Source organism: Meleagris gallopavo, chromosome 19 (genome assembly GCF_905368555.1).
Source record: "Meleagris gallopavo chromosome 19, MGAL_WU_HG_1.1, whole genome shotgun sequence".
Lineage (NCBI taxonomy): Eukaryota > Metazoa > Chordata > Aves > Galliformes > Phasianidae > Meleagris > Meleagris gallopavo.
The window spans coordinates 560,685-584,821 of record NC_139422.1 but is presented as its reverse complement, the minus strand read 5'-3'; the positions used below and the strand labels follow the sequence as shown (position 1 = coordinate 584,821).

Here is a 24,137-nt window from a genome sequence, read left to right as displayed (position 1 = left end):
TCCAGGACGGTACTGAGAGTGAGCTGAGAAATGTTATCTCTTTGCAGAGGAACCACAAGGCAGGTGTTCCCAAGCTGGCTCTGCCTGTGCTGGATCACTGCACTGCAGCAGCGTTGGCATCTCTCCTGGTGATGTCGTGCAGGACGCTGCCATGTGTGGCACACAAAGGACCACCCAACGCTCAGAGTTCAAGCTCTGGGCTGTTCTGGGTCTGGGGGCCATCCCTGCAGGCCTGGGGTGCTCGCCCTCAGCCTCCTGCACACGGCTGTGCTGCTGACCACCAGGCTGAACTGCTCCTTTGCAGCATGTGGACATGCATTTTTAGTTATTAAATGCTCACGTTTTCCTTTGCCAACACGATTTTCCAGTTCCGTTTACTCTGTGCTCTTTCTTTTCTTAGGATGCTGCTGTGGAACAAGCGTAACAACGTTTTAAAAGCATTCCTTAGTTAGCTTTGGTAACCTGGAGACTTCCTTCAGCATACAAAGCTGGAGAAGCCATGGTGAAGCTGTCACAGCAGTGCTCTGCCCTGATGCTGCAGCTCAGCCCAGCCTGCACACTCCATCCCTTCCAGCCACGCTTCTTTCCCCTATGCATGTCTGGCATTGCTCAGTGCATGGAGCTGTGTCCGTGGCAGCTGGAGGCCAGGTGCTGGCTGTGGGGAGGAGCATCAAGGCAGTGGGAGCTTGGCATAAGAGGACACAACGTGGAATTTGCCTTCTTACAATGAGTTTATATTTGCTTTTGAAAAGGACCACCCTACCCCACATTGGCCATTTCCCATTCTTTACTTTACCTGAGCTGTGTAAGAGCATTTCTCCTAACTGTGCCGTGGTTTTCCTGCTGCTTTCCTCCCTGTGAGCTACAAGTGGGGATGACAGAGCCCTTGCAAGCAGTAAGCATTCACTATTAAGAGATATTGGCATTTCTCTCTAATTTTTCTGCTTTGTGAGACGAGCCATTTTATTTCAAGGCAGGAATGTGTTTGTGGCAGGAAACGTGCAGCCACTGCAGCACGGTGCAGGGAGCAGCTGTGAGGCTGAGCACAGCCAGCACCTGGAAAGGACCTCTCTGCCCCAAATTGCCCATTTCCATTGTTTTTTGTACTCGTGTGGAAGACCGTTCCTCCTCTAGGTGTTTAAGTGCCTCTTTTATTCCCTTGGTATAGGAGCAAATTGCTGCTCCTGGTGGTAGTGTACCAACCCACTGCCATCTCTCTGCATGAAAGATGTTTTCTGTCCGTCTTATCTGGTCAATGCTTTTTATTTTTGAAGCAGCTCGACACAACTTTATTTTTCTTGTGTGCGCCTTTAAGTGAAAATAAATTATAATAAATAGCATTAATACAAATATTATGTTTAAGATTTAAACTAAACAAAATTAGGGTGTTTAAGCTGTGTTTTCCACAGCAGCGGATGAAAGCCCCTTCTGCTTCAGCTCAAGGTGGTCTGTGCAGTGGGCTCATGGCATATTGTGTGTGGGACGTGGATGGGACAGAGTGAGACACTGCCTTGGCACACTGAGCATTGAAAGGTTGTCATAAAGTCTCACTGGATTGCATAGGCTTGGATTCCTAACTCTTTTTTTTTATAACTAGAATAGGAGTAAAGTTTTTATTTCTTCTTCTCTCAACCAGAGTTTGAGGATGGGCATGGGTAAGTGCAGCTGAGCAGCTCTCAGCGTGAAGACAGGACGGTGATGTGGTCATAGAACCACAGCATGGCGTGGTTGGAAGGGACAGTAATGCCCCAGCAGTGCCTCACCGCCCTCTTAGTAAAAGGTCTCCTTCTCACACCTAACTCCGGTCTCCCATCTTTGAATTTAAAACCCTTCCGCCTTGTTCCATCCCTGTCTGCCTCTGGCCTGCACGTTGTGTTTCCTTGTGCAGTCACAGAGATGAGTGTCTCACTGAGAACTGTCCTCCTCGAGTCTGAAGGTTTAGGTCACGTTGTTTTTATAAGCAGGTTTCAGACTTTACAGATGCACATGGGATGCATCTGGAAAATGTCTTAATTAACCAATGATAAACATCACGTTTTCATGCTCAGCTCTCTGAAAACCAGCCGTATGGGACTGCATGAAATGCTTTTGCTCGGCGGGGTGTTTGTCAGTGTCTCACTGTGGGAATTGCTGCCCAGTTCACTCCTGAAGAACTGAGCCTCCAACTCTGAGTGTGAGGACCCTCCAGTGCTGTGGGGCAGGAGCCCTTTCCTTCACAGAGACTGCAGCATCGTGCAAACATTTGTTATCTTCCACAATGAAAGCTAGATGAATAATTGCTGCTACTTATACTATTGAACTTTCCAGAAGAAATTCTCCACTGGGTTAAGAACAGGCATGACAAATCTCAACCCAAAGGACACGGGGAAGGTAGCTGTTAGCATCTAAGCAAAAGAAAACTACAGCTCTTCGTGACAAACATCTCCACACCCGAAGCACTTGGCAGTCAATGGCCAACAGTGCAGCTTATGTGTTTGGTGCTGCCCGGAGAAAGCAGGGAGCACGGCCATGCCTTCAGCCAGCACCAGCACTGTCTGTTGGGTGCTGGGTGCAGCCCCGTGTGCTTACTGCAGGTGTGGAGAGCAGACAGGGCTCCGACAGCATCTTTCTGCTGTGGGCAGAGCAGCCCTGGGTGCTGTGCAGATGGGAATGGTGCTGTGTGAGGCGAAGTGCCCCTGCTCATGGTGCCCAGTGCCCTGCCTGTGGGGTATGGGGGCTGTGGGGTTGGAGGCTGCTCTGATGATGCCAGAGATCTGGGAGCAGTACCTGTGATTGTGCTCCCCACATGCCCAACATGGGGGCCAGAGGCATTATTCAAACCTCAGAGGAATATTTTGGGGGAAAAAAAAATGTGTTTTCTTCTTGAACTAATGCAAAAAACAAAGAGCTTGTTTCACTACTTGCCTCCACTTTCAAACTGGACAGGATCCTGGATTTTTTAAAAGAAAACAAAGCATATTTCAAATACAGGCATTCTTTTCTTCTTTTTTCCCCCTTCCAGTTGCTTTCTGCTTGCTGACAGAGCTTTTGGAGCCCTAGGGAAGGTACATCTGCCAATGATAATCTCAGCGCTTTGGGAAGCCGGGAGCAGCGGGGGGGCGGTGGGGGCAGCTCTATGTCTGCTCACTGCTGCACCCAGCAGGGATCGGGGCTGTGCCTGGGTCCACAGTGGCACCTGGATGGGAAAAAAGCAGCTTTGGGCTGGATGCACATCTGTCCTCACCTCCACTTTGTCCAGCAGCTTCAGGTGCTCAGGGCACACCTGGTGCTGCATTCCATAGGGGCTCAGGCAGTTCTCAGCACTTCTGCAGGCAGCTGCCTTTGCATGCTTATGAACAGTGGCTGACAGCTCCCAGTTTTGCTCCTGGATGAACCGAGGCAGTGAGGCAATTAAGTGGCCTGTGGGAGCATCGTGGCAAAACCCCACTTCCCAGAGATAGCCCAGGACACACCGGGGGCAGAAGGGATGCATCAGAGCCGTGCCATGGTGTTGGCTTGATGTTAACCACTAGACAAGAAGCCTGACAACTGGCAGAAGCCAGAACCTTAGCGGTGCCCTCCTGTGCCTTATCAGAGGGCAATAAATCTTGACTGATTAGTTTTTTAAATTAGAATTCTCAGCAAATAAATGAGCTGCCTGCACGGTGATAATAGCCTGCTTGGAAAGCAGCTCTGTGTACTGTGTAAGTTGCTGGAAGTCATCAAAACCATCTTATCCCATGGAGTCTCCTGTGCTGAACTTGTGTTTACAATATCAGACAGAAAAAGGAATTTTTCAGTGGATGTTGTCTGATAACTTTTTAGCCAAGCAGCAGTGTAGTTCGGGTCTCTCTGCGTGAGGCCAGGCTGTCTTTGCTGGCTGTGGAGGTTGGGCGGCCTCCCTCCTCTCCATCCATTTTTTACTATTTTTACACATCTTGCTCCAGTTTAAATTATGCTGCTGAGGTTTGGTGGACTCTGAGCATCCCATTCTTTGGTTGCCATTGGCCCAAAGGACAAGCTGGTGCTCAGGTGATGAGCACACCGCTGCTGCTCCTCATCCTGTGGCTACAGAGCTGTGCAAGAGGGACAGCTGGGAAGGATGCAGGTTCTTATCACATAGAACCACAGACTCACAGTATGGTTGGGTTGAGGGGCCCTTACAGCCCTCAGCCCCACCCCTGCCATAGACTGGCTGCCCCCCAGCTCCATTTGCAAGGGGCCCATCCATGGCTTTGGGCACCTCCAGGGATGGGCACCCACAGCTCTGGACACAGTGCTGGGGCCTCACCGCCCTCTGAGGAAAGAGTTTCTTCCCAACACCCAACCTGAATCACCTCTCCTTTACTTTAAAGTCATTCTTCTTTGACCTGTGATTATCAGACCATAAAAAGTCAGTCTCCCTCCTGTTTACCCATTCCTTTTAAGTACTGGAAGGATGCAATGAGGTGTCCCTGGAAGTTCTTCCCCTAAGGGAATCTTCTGACAATACTGCTTGCTGAGATTTAGCATTGCTTTTTTTGCACCAGCTACTTTCTGCTTATTTTAGCAAGCTTTTCTGAATAATTATTACTAGAACAGTCACTAGTCCTAAGCTGGACTAGGAACAACCTCTCCAAGGATGGTCATAAATATTCGATCACACTTCACAGTGCTGTTCGTTTCCCCCGATCTTCGCCTCTCTCCTTCCTTTCCAGCTATCATCTCCTTTATAAAGATCCCTTTGTACAGATCCTGCTAAAAGTCAGGGCTGGATAATTGACCCATTTCCTGCATGCTGGCTGTTTTGTGGACTCATTGTGCTGACACTCATCTCTGTTGCTGTGCGTCGAGATCGTCTCTACTGGAGAAGAGCAGTAGCTGTGCCCGGCTGTGCCCACAGGTCAGCTCTTGGAAAGAGCTGTGCAAAAGCCAGAGCTTGGAATGCAGCGTGCTGGCAGTGTGCAGTTGGAATCGCTTCCTTCAGCAGGAAAGGAAACGTGTGCTCTGCTGAGTGATGCTGAGACCATGCTCTGTGGAGAGCACTGGAGGAGAACCTAGGGGTGATTCGGCTTAGATGGCCGCGTCCAGCATTAGGTAACCATGGAAAAAATGCAAGCTGAACTTGAGGCCCAATCTCCCAATTGTTTGTGCGTGTGTGAAATCTCTTGGCATCTCCCATCTCCTTTCTGAAAAGCTGGTATTTTTAGATTTACGGCTGGAGGCCGTAAAACTGTTCTGACGTGAACCCAAGCTACGCTGCTACCTTAAAAAATGAAGTCTTAAATGAGAACTGAAACTTATTGAACTATATTTCAATGACAGTATAGCAGAGCACTTTAACATGTGCATGGAAACTTGCCTGGGAGGAAGGGGAAAAAAACTGAAAACATCTCCGAAACTGGAGCTGCTCAGAGGCACTGCATCGCTTACCCCTCTCTGGAGCTGTACCCTGGAGAAATCAGCTTTGCATGCGAGGTGATCGCAGCGCAGCTGTGAAACCCAGCTGAAATGTAAACTTCTCTTAAGTGTTCACGGGAGGCTTGCATCTGTGTCTGTGCCTGATTAGCTAGAATTGCGAAACTGCAAGCTTTCTCGTTGCCAGTTCTTTCCTCCTTACCTTGACCTATGGCCTCGCTCACTCGTGTGCTTTGTCTTTGGCTGGAAGGCGCCGTTCCCAGGTGTGCTGCATGGCAGGGCCCTGTGCCCGGTGCAGGGACTGAGGGCTGCTTCTGATGGCAGTGGGCATTCGTGTGCAGACAGCTCACCTGGGGCGGGGGGGGAGGCACCGGGACTGGAGGTGCTTGTGAGCACTGCTGTAATAGGATTTTCATGATGATTTGGTTCCCCTGTCATGTTGTTTCAAATTCCTGACAAGCCATATTTTTCACAGTCTGGATTTTCTCTCATGAATTTCTCAGGGGGCTATCTGGAGGGGAAACTATTTCTCACCATAACAAACAACCAAAGCCTTCATCGTTAAAAATAAAGCACTAACATGGCCCTACAATGGCCCCCTTTGTCAAGTCACATCTGTTTAGATCACCAGAAATGATAAGCCTTTACTTTTGAATGTAACTTTCTTTTATCAAAATAGGAAAGAGGACTGCAAATCATTCAGAAAAAAAAAATCAGCATGCAGGCTAAGGCATGTGACAGCAGTACTCTGTTTTACGTAGAAAAACCAGATTCCATTGCCTACATATCCAAATATTGGGCTTACGCTCTTACAGCACAACTCAGGGATGGCTCTGTAGCAAAGCTTGCTGCCGTGCTAATATAAAAACAGGGTGAAATAAATATCTGACTTGCTAGATTGCAAAGCTCTGATTTCAGTGCTAATCCAAATTACCTTGTTTTTTAACTTCAGACTTCAAATCTGTTTCCCAGAAATTGTCTGCTGGCAATTGCCAAATTGCAAAGCAAGAGGATTCACATGGGGAATGAAGGAAAATACTCTGTGAGGTGTATTTGATCATCTGAGTTAAATAGTCCTCAGACATTTGTCCCCAAGAGATAAAATTGCCTGCACACCCAGACGATTTAGAATTGAGACCCAGCTGCATAACGCAGAGGTTTCAGACAGGAATGCTGGTGCTGAGGAAGGAGCTGCTGCCCAGCAACCTGCTGCCTATAGCTTTGCACCTTCCAGCAAAACTGCTCTGATAGTGCTGCCCTTCTGCAGGTGAGGAGCTGGAAGCCACCACCACTGCAGCAACACAGCTCAGCTCTGCCCTTGGCACTTGCCCAAATCAATCCACTCATTTGGAAGAGATGTGGTAGGGCAACGAGCTGCAGGACAGCAAGTTTAGCCCAGCTCTCCCTGGATCATAAAGCTTTCCTGGGTGCTTCTGAAAATCCGGCTCATATGGATGCTCACCTTTACAGAAGGTACATGCGATGAATTCATTGGGTTTGAATTCCACAAGGTTTGGCCCAGTGTTCCTACTGGCATTGAGATTTGTGGGAGTTGAGATGAACTCAGTGATTGTGTTTAGGAAATAGGGTGAGCCAGGTCTAGGTTGATAGAAGTATTTTGTGGAGAGTCCTGCTCTCTCTGAGGTCACATCAGATTTGGTGCTGCCCTTAGTGGGACAATGAATGGGACCCTGGTCACCATTCAGCTGGAACACAGCCTCTTTCACCTGCAGCTCTTAAGCCACGGCTGCTGCGTCACCACGGGAAGTTTCACCAGCAGTTAACTGAAATGTCGCAAGCCTCCAATCTGATGTGAAGCTGGAAATAAACTCTGAATTCGCCTACGCTCACAACTGAAGGTCATGTGTTCGTAAAACCATGACAGCATCTTCTCTAGATTAAAAGAAGGAGAAAAAGAGGCAAAGTTGTCTGTGATGAAACATTCTTCCAGTTAGGAAGTCCTTTAAAGCCTCTTCAGAGGCACCATCAACAGAGATGAAATGCAGACCGTTCCTCTGCATCCAACAAAGGGAATGGTTGTAGAAATTCCTCTAATTATATACAATTGGTTTTGGAATTAAATAATCTGGAATATCAGTGAGTGACTCTGAGCAGCATCGTTGGGAAAAGGCAAGTAGCAGCCTAGCAGCCTCATGGAAGGAGGTAAAGGCACAGAAATAACGATGGCAATGATTAGTTTCAAGGCTCGTGAAGACAGTATAAATGGGGCCTGTTCAATCAGTGCATGGCGATGGTTCCCCGCTCGATTCCTGCACTGCAGCACTGTGTTCTGACAGCTCCCAGGTGGTGGGAGTGCCTTTGGCATCTTTAGGGGCAAAGGCTGAGCAGTGTATGCTGAGGCAAAGTGGGCAGATGTCAGTCCTTCCCATTTTCAGTGTGAAGTGATAGAAAGCAGAGCTGCTTCTTCGCTGTGCTCTCCTCAGGTGTCTGTGACTTTATTCATTCATAAATGCACTGTCTGGGCTGCCCTGTCGTGCCAAGTATGCAACTGTCTGGGTAAAAATGTGCAAACAAGGTGTGCCTGATTCCTGCATGTAGTTACCATAACAAGTGCAAACACGCAGTAGGAATTTGAATACACGAATGAACAGACATCTAGATGAGCAGAGAACTTCTGAATGCAGAGACCTGATTTGAGCAACAAGTCATGGCATCAGTTTGTGTAAATTATGTGCGCCACTGCACATAGATTTTGAAACTGTTTCTGAGGAATATAGGTATTTCTATGTATTAGACCACAACGCTTATCTGAGTTCTCCTTTTTAACCACAGTGATGAGATCACTGGAAAAAGAGTTACCCACTGCTCATCACCCTTCCTCATTTTGTATGTGTTAAACATCATGCAGTGATTAGATCAGAGCTTGGCTGTCTAGGGAAAACAAGATCCAGAAATGAAGAAGGAAGTAAAAGGGGACCCCTAAACTGCAGAGCTGCAGTGGGAACAGGAGGAGGTTCCCTGCATGTACACTGCAAAGAGATGGAAAACATACAGAATCCAGCTCCTGAGCTCTAGGAACCCACAGCTTTGATGGGGAGGAGGCGGCCAGTCTGGGAAAGACCACTGTGCCCTCTCCAAGCCACCTGTCCCTTGTCACTGCCACGAACAGCAGCAGGATGGAGCCTAAAGCAGCCCAACACTGCAGGGATCTCTGCTTGCCGACCCCTGGCTGCTCCATCTGTGCCAGAGATTCTTCTTTCAGGGCTGTTGCATTTTTTACTGTATCGTACGTGCGTCCTTCCTCGTGCTCTTTCCTCAGACAGAGGGCAAGAAAGGACGCTAACCCCTGGGGCTCCCCGACCTGGGCTGCTGTTAGCAGCCAGCCTGGAGCTGCAAACCTGTCCATTACAGTGCTTATTGGTGCTTAATGCTCTCTGCTCTGCCACTTCTAAATGTGGTCTACAAATACCTGGACTTGGCCACAAGCATGTGCAGTCTGAGACCAGATGCGAGCCTGCTGCTTGCTGAGCATTTCCAGCTCAGCTGTTGTTTGGGCTCCCGGGTAGCATCACTGCTGCCTGTGCTCCTCAGCTCCACTCGAGAAGCAGTTGTTTCTGTTATTACTATGCTGTGCTGAAGAGGAAATGCTGTTTCCTTTTTTGGAGCTTTTAAAGACTCTTATTTTTCAAAGTCTCTTTTAGAAACCCAGCTTGGAAAATGGTGTTTAATTAGCATATACTTACTGCCATCAGATAGCTGAAGCAATGGAACGAGGGCAAACTATGTTTAGCGATGTAATGCATGCAAAAAATTCTGGGGAAAAAATTTAAAATAATTAAAAAAAAGACATGGAACACAAACGATTTGTCTTCTTGCAGGGCCACATGCAGCATAAATGAGTTCACAGGCTTGGTTTACCGCGTCAGCCAACAAACAATTGTGTCAGCATATACTTGGGAGCAGTGCGTGCAGAGCTGGGTGGAACACCCCGAGCTGACAGGAAAAGGGGACGAGGGCTAGCATGGACGTGTGCCTGCAGAGAGCAGAGTAACCTTGGGGCACAGCTGTTACTTCCCCAGCATCCCCTTTTTCCTTGTTACTTTGCTGTCATAGAAAAATGCTGGGGACGCTGAGTGTGACCCTACCATAACTCTGAGAAAGTAGGCTGTGTTGCAGGTGGGCATGATGAATGTGATGGTACAGTTGTGCATCATTTCTTAATTTTTATATTTGTCTTGAATCTTTTCACTCATTTATGGATGCTTCTGCTGCCTTTTAAGTCCCCATCCACTTTCAGTTCTCTGTGAGTGTAGGCGTCAGTGCCAAGTGGGGCACCGTGACAAAACAGAGGTGTTGAAGACAAGACCCCCCACACGCTCTGCCTCCAAGCTGCACTCTATCCCCAGGTTTGGCTGGGCAGAGGAAGGCACCCACATGGTCTTCAGGAGCTGTGCAGTCCTCCCCTGCCCAGCACTGCCCCTGCCAATGGCTGGCGGCTGCTCCTGGGGCAGCAGGACGTGGCCCTGCCTGCCTCGGCCCTCTGCACAGCTGGCTTCTCCCATGGTGGTGAAGGTGCTGCCTGCTGCTCCTTGCTCTCTCAGCTTTGGATTAACTTGCGAGGGGCAAGGAGGGGAGTGAGAAGTTGGAGTGTGGGGCAGGCAGCACGGGCCGAGCAGGGCTGTGCCCAGGGCCTGGTGTGCGCACACGAGTGTCTGAGCAAAGCTGTCTGCTTGGCTGCGGGAGTGTGGAGCTCAGAGCTCGCTGACGGGGCTGAGCCCTCAGGGAGGATGCGCAGCGAGCACCTTGCTGCCCTGCATCTGAGTGCCTGCGCCACCAGCACTGCATGCCTGCAGGACCTGGGCTCTGCTGACAGACACAGTGGAGAGCAGGCCAAGGAGAGCAAGAAGCCTTTGTTGCATGCAGAGGCAGCTGAGAAGGAGCAGCCCCGGTGGTGCCTCAGGCCTGCAGCCCGTCGAGGCCTGGGCTGCTGAGCACAAGCAGGAGAAGCCGGGCACACCACAATAGCAGGAGAACATCCATCTATCAAAGAGATCCTAGTTTTCCTGCCCTGCCAGGGTGCAGGGAGGGCCAGTGCCCACTCAGCTGGGCTGGAATGGGCAGCTGTGCTGCGAGCTGCCACAGCTGTGGTCGTGGTGTGGTTCTCAGGATATTTTTGAAGCTAGAAATACAAGTGTAACCAAGACTTCAGCATTTTCCCACACCTTTCATGTGACAGGACTGTGCCCAGTCATAGGACTCAGTCTGAAGAACCCAATGAATTGTCACAGTTTCACTTCCCTGGTGTTCTTTTCCTTCCTTTTTGGAGGCAGCAGTGTTGTTGGTTCCCTCTGCTACCGTGGTAGCTGCCTGGAGATTTGCATGGTTGGGCTCTTTTCCAAGAATGGACTGTCATCAGAGGATTCTCTGCAATGTGGGACAGTTCCTGCAGGCACATGTGCCCTTCTCGTTCTCTCCAGATGTGTTTCACATCAGCTGATCAGTGTCTTAAGATACAGAACCAACTGTTGGAGTCACAAAAAAGATCATGCAGATTGTTGTATGCGCAGCTCTCACCTCGGTTAGGCACCACCTTAGTCAGTTTAGATCAACATTTAAAAGCAGTGAAACGTACATCAATTTGTGTCTTTAAAATGAAATGGTTACAGAAGGGCAAAGCCCTGCACACACTCCTTACATATCCACAGCTCTTGGATTTCTTTTTGAGTCTTTGCTCCTCTTGCTGCGTGAAGGACACGACATGGGGAGCTGCACAGCAAACATGCAGAGAAAATCACTGCTAGAAAATGCTTTGATTGTACATATAGATTTCAAAGTATATAGGGAGGAACAGGCTCACTGCTTCAATTGCAGTCATTCTAAGGATGGCTGTGGCACTAATCATTAAGAGTGCTCAAACAGCTGTATGATTTTTAAGTTGCTGGTGTTCCTTTAATTCCAACATACTATTAGAGCGTTAATTAAAAGAGCATACCAAAATGAACTGCTCCTAGCAGAACCAAGGACCTGTCATTTGCGTGAAAACCCTGGATTATAAACTGCTTCTTCTACTTTTGCTGCCAAATATGCAAAGTAAATTGCACAATCTCAGGGATGCAGTTGAGCCGTTCTATGTTTTTCTTTCTCCAACTGAAAAGAAACATTTTCTTCAATCTGAGGGGACGCACTTGTTTTTCTTGCAGCTTAGCACATATGAGCCCTCATCAACAACAACAAAATAACTTTTCCACCATTTTTATCTCAGTTTATCACGAGGTTTTGATTTTTCTTAGACAAAGATTGTTTGCTTGCTTTGTTTGTTTGCTGTAATTTCTGAGTTATTTTTCTCAGTAAAATTTAGCAATAAAAGCAGCAATCACAGTTGTGTGTTGCATTGGGTCTATTTCTCATCCTTGTTTAGTCGTGAGAATTTTCTCAGCAAGTGGGACTGTTCTCATCCAGATTGTTCTCTTCCGTAGTTGTCAAATACCCAAATCCTCATACCCAACCTTCATCCATAGATTGCACAATCAGTTACTGCTGCATGACAGATGATGGGATCCTTTCTTATCAGTCAGTTAGCACTTTTTTTTTAATTGCAAGATTATAAAATGTTGGATCATGTTTCACCAGTGTTGTAGTACATCCCATGAGAAAGGGATGGGGAATTTTTAGAAACCTATCACAATGAATCCTTAAAATCATGTGCCTACGACTCAGTCACTGAGAATGGGTTTATGAGTGCCATCTCCTCAGTGGGAAAGGGAAGTTGGCATAGGATGTGGGTGTTTCGTGGTGAATGTTTATTGCAGAAAGCTTCCAGAATGTCTTTAGAACATTTAGAATCTGATGGGCTTAAAATCTGTTAGTTTATATTATATAAATGAGAATAGTTCTGGTGTTCAGTCATGTTTATATTCAAGCTGTGCTGACAGCTCAGTGGCCACCAAAAGTGCCCAAGTCTTGTTCCACGGGTGGGACAGCCAGTTGCACATCTCCTCCACAGACTTTGTAGCCTGCCAGCCATCCCAGCAGAGCATCCCACCCCAACAGCACTTCAGCCCCATTGAGATGTAGAACTGTTTTGCTGCTGTCGAATTTGGTGGTTTTATCCCCAGAAGCATATAACCACAAAAAAAGAGAAACAAGGCGTGGATTCCTACAATAACTGAGATTGGAAGGGGCCTCTGGGGATCCCTGTGGTCCCTCTGGGACTGATGGGTAGATTGATTTTAGTGCAGAAAAGGACTGTGCGTGCTGACATGAAATGTTTATTGGGACCCGTGTCAGGTCCTTTTGAAGTCAGCGCAGAGACTGCTTTAAACTCTGAGTGGCAGATCTGGGGTCCCAGTGGGCATTCCTAACCTCGAACTCCTGACAGCTGGGCAGCTGGTGTGTAAGCTCCCACAGTAGGGACACAGCCCTCTCCAGGGCCTCTTTCGCCAGTCCTGAGAGGCACCTGGGGATGTAAGCGATCTGCAGGCCCCATCTCAGTCTACCAGCCTTTGTGATTCCCTCTGTGATCTGCCTGGTGCTGTGAGGGACCTTCAACTTGGCAAGGAGCTTAAGGTGCTTGAGCTGAAATACAAACTAAAACGAGTTCATATTTTCTTCCTCGTTTCAGAAAAAAAGCATTTGTTGAAGGAGATTTCAGTCTGTGATAAAGCAAATGACCTGTGAGTTCATCACATCTCTTCAGGATTTGCTGCAGCTCAGAGCCCAAGTGCTGCTTTATGGAGGGTTTTCCTGATGTTATGCTTCTGCTGCATGGCTTGACTGTGAGCAGAGGAGGGCTTGGCCAGCAGGACTTAAGCCCAGAAGCTGAAGGCATTAGGCTGTTACCATTATGTGGGCTTACTCGCCCTCAAAATATGTTAAGAGACAAAAACTTGGGAGTTTCCAGGAAATCCACCCAAAAAAAGCCCACAGCAGAAGAGCAGCATCTGTGACACACCGTGACGTAAGACTGCAGCAGTAGAAAGCAGCTGGATTCAACTTTCTAAGGCTCCTTCCTCCTTCAAAGAAAATCAGTGGTTAAAAAAGCTGCAGTCGTTTTGCAGGTGGTATTCAGCCCCCATCACAAATGCTGGGAACTGCAAAGCAAATGTAGTGCAGAAAGGTGCAAGCATTCCACGGCAGTGATGTGCTGGTGAGTTTTGTGACCAAACGTTTGGCCTGAGCTGAGCTGCATCCTACCATTGCTCCTGCCTGTTCCGTGCAGGAGATTCACGAGCCCACATGGTTGCAGCACAGGGTGTCTCATGGCAGTGTTTGTGGGTGTTAAAGTGTTATCTTCCTACAGCCCACCGTGTGTGCAAGGTGAAATCTGAGGGCTGAGCTACCCATCTGTGCATGAAGGCTTTATTTGCAGCCTTTTCTAAGCAAAAATGTTGAGACAATGCAGAATATCAGCATTTGCACATTTAGGCCATCCGGGTGTATTAGATCCAGGCTTACTTCCTTTCAAACTGATGTCAAAACCTCTCTTTGACTAATGCAGGGCTGGAATTGCCTGCACCCCTCAAGCACCACATAGTCAGAGTGGGGTGTTGAATCTTGCTGCGTCCTGTCCTTGCTAACAACTACATTTCTCAGTTCTGCATCTCAGCCAGGTGTTATTTTTTGAGGCTGTTCAAAGGAGAGGGAGACAAAGTAGTGCATTGCAAGAGAGTGGCTGCTCTGAGATGCTGTGGATCTGCCGTGCTGTTACTCATGCTGCTGGTGTCCAGAGTCCCCACAGCCCTCTCTCACATAATCATCTTGTAAAGCTGATGTCGAGTTCCTGACAGGCTCCTAATCCGTCCTGACATGCACACAGATGCTCAGTTGAGTGTTATTTCCTGCTCTGAGGAGCCTAGATTGTTCCTGACTGGACCTTGGGTTTGAGCAATCAGTTTAATTTTTCTCTCTCATTTATTTATTTGCCTAAGGGAGCTGTGCCTCAGCCCCCTCCTGTAAATCTCCTTATCATACAGCATGCCAAATGCACTCAGCAAGGGCAAGGGCTTTATTTACGAGCTGTATTGCTGCTAGGTTCCACAACGCCGCAGCACAGGTTTGCTTTGGGTGCTTTGCAGCTCTGGGCTTTGCTTGCATGCACCTTCCTTGCTCTGCACAGTTTCCGCAGGAGCCCACTGCTATTGAACCAAAGCAAGATTTAGGCTTAGAGTGAAGAGCAAAGTGTGATTCCTTTCCAGGTTGCTTGCTCCTGCTTTCACACCTAGGACAGCCAGGCTGCAACAGGAACCTGGCTGGGGCCACGCAGTGGAGCTGCAGCAGCAGCTGCTCTCTTGGGACCCGCTCAGTCTGCTCACTCTTCAGAAGGGAATGCTCCACTTAGAGTCCTTTTCAAAGCAATTTGAGGTTAATTAGCAACTTCTGACTTAACTATCTAGCTGTTTTGTTTATCTTTGGTCTGAGTGAGTTCTCTTGCTGTTGTTGTTCCTTCTTCCTGAGCAATGGGGGGAGCCCCCAGACACCCGACCACCTCTGTGTTCAGGGGACTCTCCAGCCAGCGCAGGCTCTGCGCCCTCTCCCAGATGTGTCAGCCAGTCCTCGCCTTGTCAGCTGGCTCTCCTTAATCTTTAATTTTGCTTCTGCATAAATGCGTGCCATTTGAATGCAAGGTGATGGAGGAGAGAAGCACAGTGCTGGGCTCTGTAGTTAGAAGGGAGCGCTTTGCCCTGCCATGGGCTGCCCTTACCAGCTTGGTCTCAGCTCCTTTGGGGAAGCACAGACGTGGTGGCCGTGCTCGCCAGGTGCTGGGGTGCAGAGGTCCTTTGGCACACTGCCACAGCCCGTGGGTGGGTGTTGGAGCAGGGAGGTGACATCTGAGCTGCCCTCAGCCCCTCCTTGGAGCCCAGCTGCTAACACTGGTGGAAGGGATCCAAATACCAGCACATGGGCTGAAGCTCAGCCATGGGGCAACCCCTGCTTTGCGGCGAGCCGTAAATGTAGTCCTCCGTGTTACTAATGCCTCCACCGTAAATGTTTTATGTGACCTCATAAACTCTACATAGCAGTAATCTTGTAAAGTCTGCGGCCTTTGCTGGACTCGCATTTTAGGCAAGAAGCCTGGAAGAGCCAGGCCATCTGTGGTGGTAATGAGTTTCTCATCCTTTAAGAAAGAGAATAGTCCCTTGGTGGCCTTCCCCATGCTGAGGGCTGCATGGGATTTTGCTAACTTGCATGAAAGTGAAGGATCGAGCAGTGCAGCAGGGAGACCCCGCAGTGAAACTACTGGATATGGCCCTTAAATTCATCCGTCAAACTGCTGCCATCATGGGACAGGTGAAACAACAGACACCGAGCATGGAAAGATCATCTGCATGCAGAGCTATTGCTCAGGGTATGAATGATCCCCAGTTCCATGCAAATCCAGAGGTGCTTCTGAATGCAGCTGTTTGCTTTGGGTTGAATTAAGCTTGAACTGCCCACAGCTCCCTGCAGGCTGGGTGGCAGAGGTTGGCATCATGTTCTGGCTGGGAGCACTTATCTCCTAGCACTTCTGCCTCCCCCTCTCTGTCTCGATCTCTTCTGAGCTCCCAGCGCAGAGCACTCGGCCCTTCCTTCCCATCTCCCCATACTCTGTGGGGCGCCCAGCCCTGCAGTGCTTGTGCCGAGAAGGTCTTTGTGAGGCTCAGCTCTGTCTCACGGGACTCCCTGGCTCTCCCTTTGCTCCTCTCATTGTGGAAATCCTTTCTGCTCTCCTCCTGCTGTCCGATGCAGTGCAGGCAGATGGTTCCTGTTGCAGCTGTCGCACTGCAGCTGTGCTGCTGCACTCAGGATCGCCCAACTGCAGCTCCCCACAGCCTGCTCACTCTGTGCTGCACCCAGCCCACTCCTGCCCCATCCCAGCGTGCCCATGCACAGGTGATGGGCTCTGGCCATCTCACAGACAGCAGCAATAGGCTGGGTCACACTTCTCCCCTTTGCACTGACAATTTTAGTACCTGCACAAGTGAATCAGCAACTCATGGGCATGCTTAAGAGCAGTCCCTTTGTTGCTGAGTGAGTGAAGTCTTCACTCCAGCACTCAGGCTTAACCTCTGAGTGGTTTTGCTGTGTTTCAGGTCGCTCCCTTGCATGCCTCTGTGCAGTGACTGCTACTGCACCTGTGCATTACCCTTATGGTGAACTCTTTGTTCCTCCTGGGTCTTTGAGCACATGTCCAAAGATTGCCTTCCCCCAGGCCTAGAGTGTATTTTGGTTGGCAGCAGCATAATAAGAAGGGAATAAGGGAAGGGCTGTGAAATGGACTGTCCCTTCATGCAGGGACTGAGCAGAAAGCAGTCTTGGAAATACCCAGTGAGTGATGTGCGTGGCCATGCATCTCCCAGTATCAGATGGTTTGTTCCTGCAGCCAGTCATCAGGTCACACAGAAGAGAAGGCGTCTGTCTGGAAATCTCATTTTCACACTCCCACTGTCTGTGTTTTCAATTCAAATACTGCCCCAAACATGCATCTGCTTTCATTTCCTTTTTTTTTTTTTGGCTTTTATTTCATGCTTTTTCCCCCCTATTTGAAGTATTTTTTGGGACTAAGGTGGGCAGGAAGGAATAGCTGAGGTCCCGCGGTTGCTGTTTGCATGCTCTGCTCCACCAGGCCCCACTCCCATACCCATGGTCCCACAGCTGGCCCACAGTTTCCAAACCATATCCACCTCTCTGCCAGGATGAGCGCAGAATTTTAGCTGGTTGCTCCTTACCACAGCACTTTTCTCAGAAATCTAGGTCGTGAGAAATGTGTGCGAATCCTTTCTAGTTTTCCTGGCTTTTATTTTCCCCATTGACCTCAGGCTCTCAGCAGCATCCATCTGCCCGCCCTGCATGCCGTGGGCTCCCTGGCAGTGGGATTTCCCATGGAAGAACCCCTCACGGCCTTCCTTCTTTTCTTAGTGAGTGGGTGGGAGACACCAGTGCTTGTTCTCTGGCTGCCAGCTTGGTCTGGGGGGGTCTGTGCTCTTCACACTGTGTTGAATGCTCTCCAATATTCAATGGGATTTTATTTGTATCAGTAGCAGTTCACATGGTGTAGCTTCTGGGTTCAGCCTCATTCCCTGCCAGAGAAGTTGTGTCCTGGAGAAACCAGCCAACTGTGAGCTGCATGTGGGGCTTATATCACTGCAGCCAATCTTGGCCCCATGCATGGGAGAAACGAGCCTTGGCAGAGTGCTGTGCTCTGCTCTGCTGTTTCACTCCCGCCTGCAGTGTGCTCCTGCGGGGCGGCACCAGGGACCCACTCCCACTCCATGTTGATTCTGGAGCACCTCTACACCTGTCCCTGGTCCCCACTGCAGCCCTTTAACTGATAAGTGCATGCAGGCCTCATGTGAGCCCCCAGAGCTCACCAACAATGCCTGTGCACAAGCAAGGGGAGGCCCTTTTGGGGAAGGATGGAGGCTGGCTTCCAAAATTTGGACTCTGCCTGGCCCGGGCTCCGGGGCAGTGCAGGAAGATGCTGCTGGGAGGTGCAGTGCAAACCTCTGCCTGCAGCCAGGAGAAGAGGAGGAAGAGGTAACTGGGGAAGGCTGATCCCAGCTCGGAGGTGGCAGCTTCCTTCCTGTCTTCAGCAGCAGTCAGTATGCACTGAGAGCTTCAGAGCAGATCTGGGGAAGGAGCTGTCGGTCTCCTCCAGCCCAGTGCCACGGCTCTCGAAAGGCACTGGGTGGGTGAGGTGACACCCAGCTCTTCAGGGATGTTTTCCTCATCAGAACTCTTCCATGCCAAGAGAGCAGAGATGCCTCCAGGTGCTGGCCATGGTGAGGGGAGCACATAGCTGCCCCTAGTCCTGCATGGTAGTGGAGGTCGGGACATAGGATGAAGCCCAATCAAGGGAATTGCTCCAGCCCACCTTTGCTTGCCTGTGCCTCTGCCACGATCTGCAACAATGGCATTACTGAGAGAAAACCGAGAGAGGAGTCCATATGGTCTGTGGATGACCCTGCTTTAACCCTTAGAGATCACTGAGCATGGTCTGGGTCTCCTCTTTGTAGGGCGCAGCCTAGCTCTGCTGCCTCTGCTTTCTTTTCCCCTGCTCCAAGTGGGAATCTGAGCCTTTCCATAGCTCCAGCCCATCTGCCAAGCTGCAAACTGCTCTAACAACCTTTCAGCTGCACCTGTATGCCACCAGCAGTAACAAAACAGCTGGTAGGAGACCAAGTTTGAGAACTGCAATGCAGGGGGCAGTCCGGAGCCCTGTGCTGCCTCCACTGGGCCTGCAGGAGGGTGGGATGCTCGGCGGCCAGATGGGGAGTGGAGGACATGCAGGGTCAGGGTCTGAGTTTGGATGTGACACATCTGCAGCTGCTCCTGATTGCGATGGTGTAACTCACGGCTGGGAAAATCCCTGTTAATTGGTGGGAAGTTGGGTCAAGAGGATTAAGAAAGGGAATGGTAATGGGCCAAGGCACATCATTCCTCTCCTGAACTTAAAGTATGCCATTGAGCTAAGAAGCAGTTGAAAGAAGTTGACAGGTGAGGAACCGTAAAGCCTTCCAACTTCATGTGTGAGACAACGTGCCTGTTTCCACCTCCTGCTGCCCGTGGTTCCCCCACAATGGGCCTCACTCTGGGCCCAGGAGGGCAGAAAGCAGCAGTGGGCAGCAGCCAGAGCCTGGATACTGAGCGCTGACTGCAGGACCCTTCCTCAGTGCACCACTGCTTCTCCTCTGAAATGTCTGTGCACTTACCAATGTGGGATCTCACGCATGTGTAAGCAGCTTGCTGCTATGAGACGCTGCCTCTGACCACAAATTGCAAGTATTTAGGCAGTCAAATTCGTTTCCGTTCCCATGCTGCTGTTGTAGATAGCTTGGTGCAGGTCAAAAGGCACAGTGCCGTGATGTGCAGAGCCCGCTGGCTTGGCGTTCCGTTCTCGCTGGGAGGGCTGATAGCCCATCAGAGGTGTGGGGAAAATAAACAGAGCAAATCTGAGAGCAGGCTGGCCTCTGACACACCAAGTCCTCACCCCACAGCTTCATCTCACAACTGTTACCTATGATTAAGAGTCCGTATCAATCTCAATGTCATGAAAGTCACACAGGCCGTGAAATCCCCACGTTCAATGTTGAAATACAGCATTTGATGCATTTTTGTTTGAAATGCGTAAAATCTGAGTTAGGGATGCCACGGGGAGTGCTCTGCACCCCGTCAGCCAGCAGCAAGCCTGTCACTTCTCCGTCTGTATCCAACACCATGTGTAATGTTTTCTTCCCAGCTCATCCATGACAAAACTGTTAAAATTGGAGGGATGTTTGCCACGGCCAGCCTGTGAAATCAGCCTCCTCTCTAGGAATGAGAGGCCTCTGTAGTTGTGAACCTAGGCTGCTCTGGCCTTGAGTTCCCTGCTGGAGAGCAGCACCTCGGAGCTGGGGAATGGGGCAGCACAGCAGAGATGGGTGATGGAACAAGGATGATGGAGGTGGGTGCTGGAGCAAGGAGGTGGGATAAGGTAATGGGACAGGGTGATGGAGCGAGGCGGTTGGACAGGGAAGGGGGCGGTTGGTGGGAGCTGGGTGATGGAGCAATGTGTCAGGGTTTGTCTATGCACAGAATAACAGAATTGTAAGGGTTGGAAGGGACCTCTGGAGATCATCTGTCCTCCTGCTCTAGGCTCAGGTTACTCAGGAAAGTATTCAGGTGTGTTCTCAGTATGTCCAGAGGAGGAGATTCCACCAGCTCTCTGGACAGCTTGTTCCAGGGCTCTGCCACCGTTAAAGTACAAAAGTTTTTCTTCATGTTTGTATGGAACTTCCTGTGCTCCAGTTTGTGTCCATCTCCCCTCGTCCTGTTGCTGGCCACGACTCAGCAGAGCCTGGCCCCATCCACTTGACTACCACCCGTTAAATACTGACAATCATTGATCAGATCCCCTCTCCCCTTCCCTCCTGCAGCTGAACAGCCCCGGGGCTCTCAGCCTTTCCCCATCAGGAGCTGCTCCAGGCCCCCGCCATCTCTGCACCCTGCGCTGGGCTCTGTGCAGCAGTTTGCTCTGCCTGGAGCTGGGGAGCCCAGCACTGCACACAGTGTTGCAGCTTCCACCATGCAAGAGAGATAGAAAAGCAGAGTGAAAATAAGAGACTTCAGCAGTCTGACCATTTCTCTGTTAACCTGGCACTTTCATGCTTGGTGGAAAGGCGTTTTAACAGTTCTGACATGAGCAGTACTCTCTGGATGAGTCTCCGCTGGTAAGTATGAAGTGGTTTAGCAGCCAGACAGCCCCAGGGATGTCCCCGCACGTTCCATGCATCCCATGGGATTCCTACTTGCACCTGCAGCTAAGAGGGAAGCAGTGAAGTCTGCTCTGCTGTGCCAGAGGAGCTGCTTGTCACTGCAGCAGGGCTCAGGGTCTGCCCTGGGTTCCGTACAGCTCCTCTCTGTGCAGTCAGTTTCACTAACTCGCTGATTGATATCTCTCTGGAGTGCGTTTTCCCTTTCCTGTCCACGTTTGTCCCAAGTTTGGCTCTCCCTTTGACATTTCCCACTTGTGGAGCAAAGACTGGGGTTTGTCCGAAAAAGGGGCCTGCTGGGGAGGCCGGAGCAGCTCCGTCGCTGAGCGTGGTGGCCTGGCAGCGTTTGTTTGTGAGAGGTAGAGTTCTCACGCTCTAAATATACAGTCTGTGATAAGGGAAGGGAAAGAGCCCAGCATGGAAATATTCCTTCTGTAAGAGAAATAATTTGCTGCTGCTAAAAATATATGTTCATATTATTCCTGCCTTGGTCTCCAGCTTGATGGGAGAGAGTGCACGCAGGCTGCCCTCAGGGGACCCGGCTCTGCTGCAAATACCCGGCGCTGAGCTGGGCTGCGCGTCCGCTGGGGCCATAGGCTAACAGGGGGAGTGAGGGCTTGGCATCTTCGCCCTGGTTTATCATCCCCATCTCTTTCTCAGGGCAGTAAAACCTCGGTACGGGGTTACCCCGGAGGTCATAGGCAGTAACCTCTAAGCAGGTGCTGACAGTGGGAAAGGAAAGTGATCCGTGGAGTTCCCAGAGCCCATGCGCACAGAGGCAGGAATGGCTTTGTTGAAGGGGCCTCAGGCTCAGAGCGGTGGGATATGTGTAATCCCTTCCTGTCTCATCTGCGAGCATCCCGGGCCTGCTGCTTCCTTCCCCAATTGCCGCTCCCGGGACCCCCGTTCCCACCCGCTTCCGCTCCCCTTGAGCGAGCACAGCAGCCGCCCTGGGGGGCAGCACCGGATTTCCCAGGGACTGCCCTGGCCAGGGACAAAGCCAGCCTGGTGGAGTCCTGCCTGCTGCTTTTCCACTGCTCTCTGATATGGAATGAGCAGCAAGTCGTGTGTGCTACTAATGCAAGGGCCCACGTCCACAGCTGGCTGGAAGGGGCTGTGTCACTGTCTCCAGCCTCTTCTCTGCCCCCACCACCCCTGCACACAACCCCTGAGGTTCTTATTAACAGGTGAAATCCTAAAGCATGGCCTGGAGAATGAGCATCACAAGGTCCCAATAGCCACATGCCACATGCCACAGGGACATGAGTTGCTCTGGGGGGCCCAGAAGGTCAGGTCCTCCTGCACAGAATCGCAGAATGGCCCGGGTTGGAAGGGACCTCAAGGATCATGAAGCTCCAACCCCCTGCCACAGGCAGGGCCACCAACCTCCACATTTCATAGCAGCCCAGGCTGCCCAGGGCCCCATCCAACCTGGCCTTGAACACCTCCAGGGATGGATGGGGCATCCACAGCCTCTCTGGGCAGCTGTTCCAGCACCTCACCGCTCTCATAGTAAAGAACTTCCCCCTGACATCCTACCTCAATCTCCCCTCCCTCAACTTAAAACCATTTCCCCTTGTCCTGCTGTTATCTACCCTTTCAGAGAGTTGATTCCCCTCCTGTCTGTAGGCTCCCTTTAGGAACTGAAAGGCTGCAATGAGCTCACCCCGCAGCCTTCTTTCCTCCAGGCTGAACAGGCCCAGCTCCCTCAGCCTGTCTTTGTAGTGGAGGTGCTCCAGTCCCCTGATCATCTTTGTGGCTCCTCTGGACCCTCTCCACAGCTCCCTGTCTTTCTTGTCCTGGGGGCTCCAGACCTGGACGCAGTGCTGCAGATGGGGCCTCACAAGAGCAGAGCAGAGAGGGACAATCACCTCCCTGTCCCTGCTGCCACCCCTATTCTGATGGAGCCCAGGGTATCACTTGCTTTCCAAGCTGCAAGAGCACTGCTGGCTCATGTTCAGTTTTTCATCCATCAGGACCTCCAGATCCTTCTCTGCAGGGCTGCTCTCAAGGACCTCTCCTTCTAGTCTGTATGGATGCCTGGGATTCCTCCGGCCTATGTGCAAAACTTTGCACTTTGCTGTGTTGAACCTCATCAGGTTCACCTGGGCCCATCTTTCCAGCCTCTCAAGGTCCCTCTGAACGGCATCCCTTCCTTCCACCATGTTGACCGCAGCACTCAGCTTGGTGTCATCAGCAAACTTGCTGAGGGTGCACTTGATTCTGTCATTGATGTCATTGATAAAGATGTAGAAGAGCACCGGTCCCAAGACAGACCCCTGGGGGATGCCATTCATTACTGACCTCCACCTGGACATAGAACCATTAGTCACCACCCTCTGTCTGCGGCCTTTCAAACAGTTTCTTATCCATCGAGTGGTCCACCCATCAAATCCACATCCCTCCAATTGGAGATAAGGATGTGGTGGGGGACCATGTCAAAGGCCTTGCTCAAGTCCAGATAAATGACATCGGTCACCTTTCCCTTGTCCACCAATGCCGTCACTCCATCACAGAAGGCCACCAGATTGGTTAAGCATGACCTTCCCCTGATGAAGCCATGCTGGCTGTCTGGGATCACACGCCCGTTCCTCGTGATGAAGCATGTCATCCAGGAGGATCTGTTCCATGATCTTCCCAGGCACAGAGGTGAGACTCACCAGCCTGTAGTGCCTGGGATCCTCCTTGCTCCCCTTCTTGTAAATGGCAGTGACGTGACCCTTCCTCCAGTCATCCAGGACCTCACCTGACAGCCACGATTTTTCAAATATGATGGAGAGCGGCTCGGCAACCACCTCAGCCAGCTCCTTCAGAACCCTGGGATGCATGTCATTCGGTCCCTTAGACTTGTACACATTCAGTCCCATGAGCAGCATGGCGCCAGGAGAGCAGAAATCCCAGTGAAACCTCTGGCATTTTCTTGCAGGTCTGTCTCCAGAGTCTCTGGCAGGTGTGCACAGCCCCTGCCCTGGAACAGCAGTGCAGGTGGTATCTCCCGTCCTGGGGTCATGCTCAGGGGGCTGAGCTGCTGAGGAGCTGCCAGCAAAGGCTGATCACGAGCCAGCAAGCCTCTGCAAGGCACTTCATTCAATGCCTTAGCATTGCTTTTTCATTCTCAGATAACTCCTTTTGGGTCGGCTGTCTGGCCCCCAAGCATCCCCTGACCATTGTTTGTGAAATTGCACTAACTTCCAGTTAGGTGTAGGGAGATAACAGCTTAGGTTCAGTTCAGGATTCAGCAGCTGGACCACTTGGTAGGAAAAGCATCACTGCAGAAATGAAATACAGCTTCTTTGTATACATTCTAGTTCAGATACCCTTATCGTTCTTATTTCAGTAAGGTAATGAGTAAGGTGAGGTTCCACATCCATCCTGGCACTGGGTGAGGAATGCGTGTACCAGGCAGGCCTGGCAGGGTGGGGAGCTGCTGCAGGAAGAAAGGGAAAAGCTGCCTCCTTGCTCTTCCTGCCTCAGCCCCTGTCCCGTTTCAATGGCTGGGAAAGGCAGGGCTCAGCTGGCCCAAGGTTGCGTCTTTCTGCCGCCTGGCCCCAGGCCAGCGTGCGTGAGAGCTGC

General features: G+C 50.5%; 1 protein-coding gene across 26 annotated transcripts in view; it reads left to right on the top strand.

The window, feature by feature from the left end:
- Positions 1-24,137, top strand: part of EXD3 (exonuclease 3'-5' domain containing 3) — a 245,850-nt gene that overhangs the window by 167,957 nt on the left and 53,756 nt on the right. The window contains exons 21-22 of one of the 26 annotated variants that reach the window (XR_014887264.1): positions 19,553-19,756; positions 20,229-20,597. The exons of 22 other annotated variants lie outside the window; for them this stretch is intronic. Coding sequence is in view for 3 of the 4 variants with exons in the window: in XM_085239227.1 (XP_085095353.1) it covers positions 10,664-10,834 (171 nt within the window). In the remaining variant the exon portion in view is untranslated. Of the gene's footprint in view, positions 1-400; positions 1,351-10,663; positions 11,716-19,552; positions 19,757-20,228; positions 20,598-24,137 lie in introns of those variants that run through there. 3 more of the 26 variants (XM_085239227.1, XM_085239230.1, XM_085239231.1) reach the window with 3 other exon arrangements.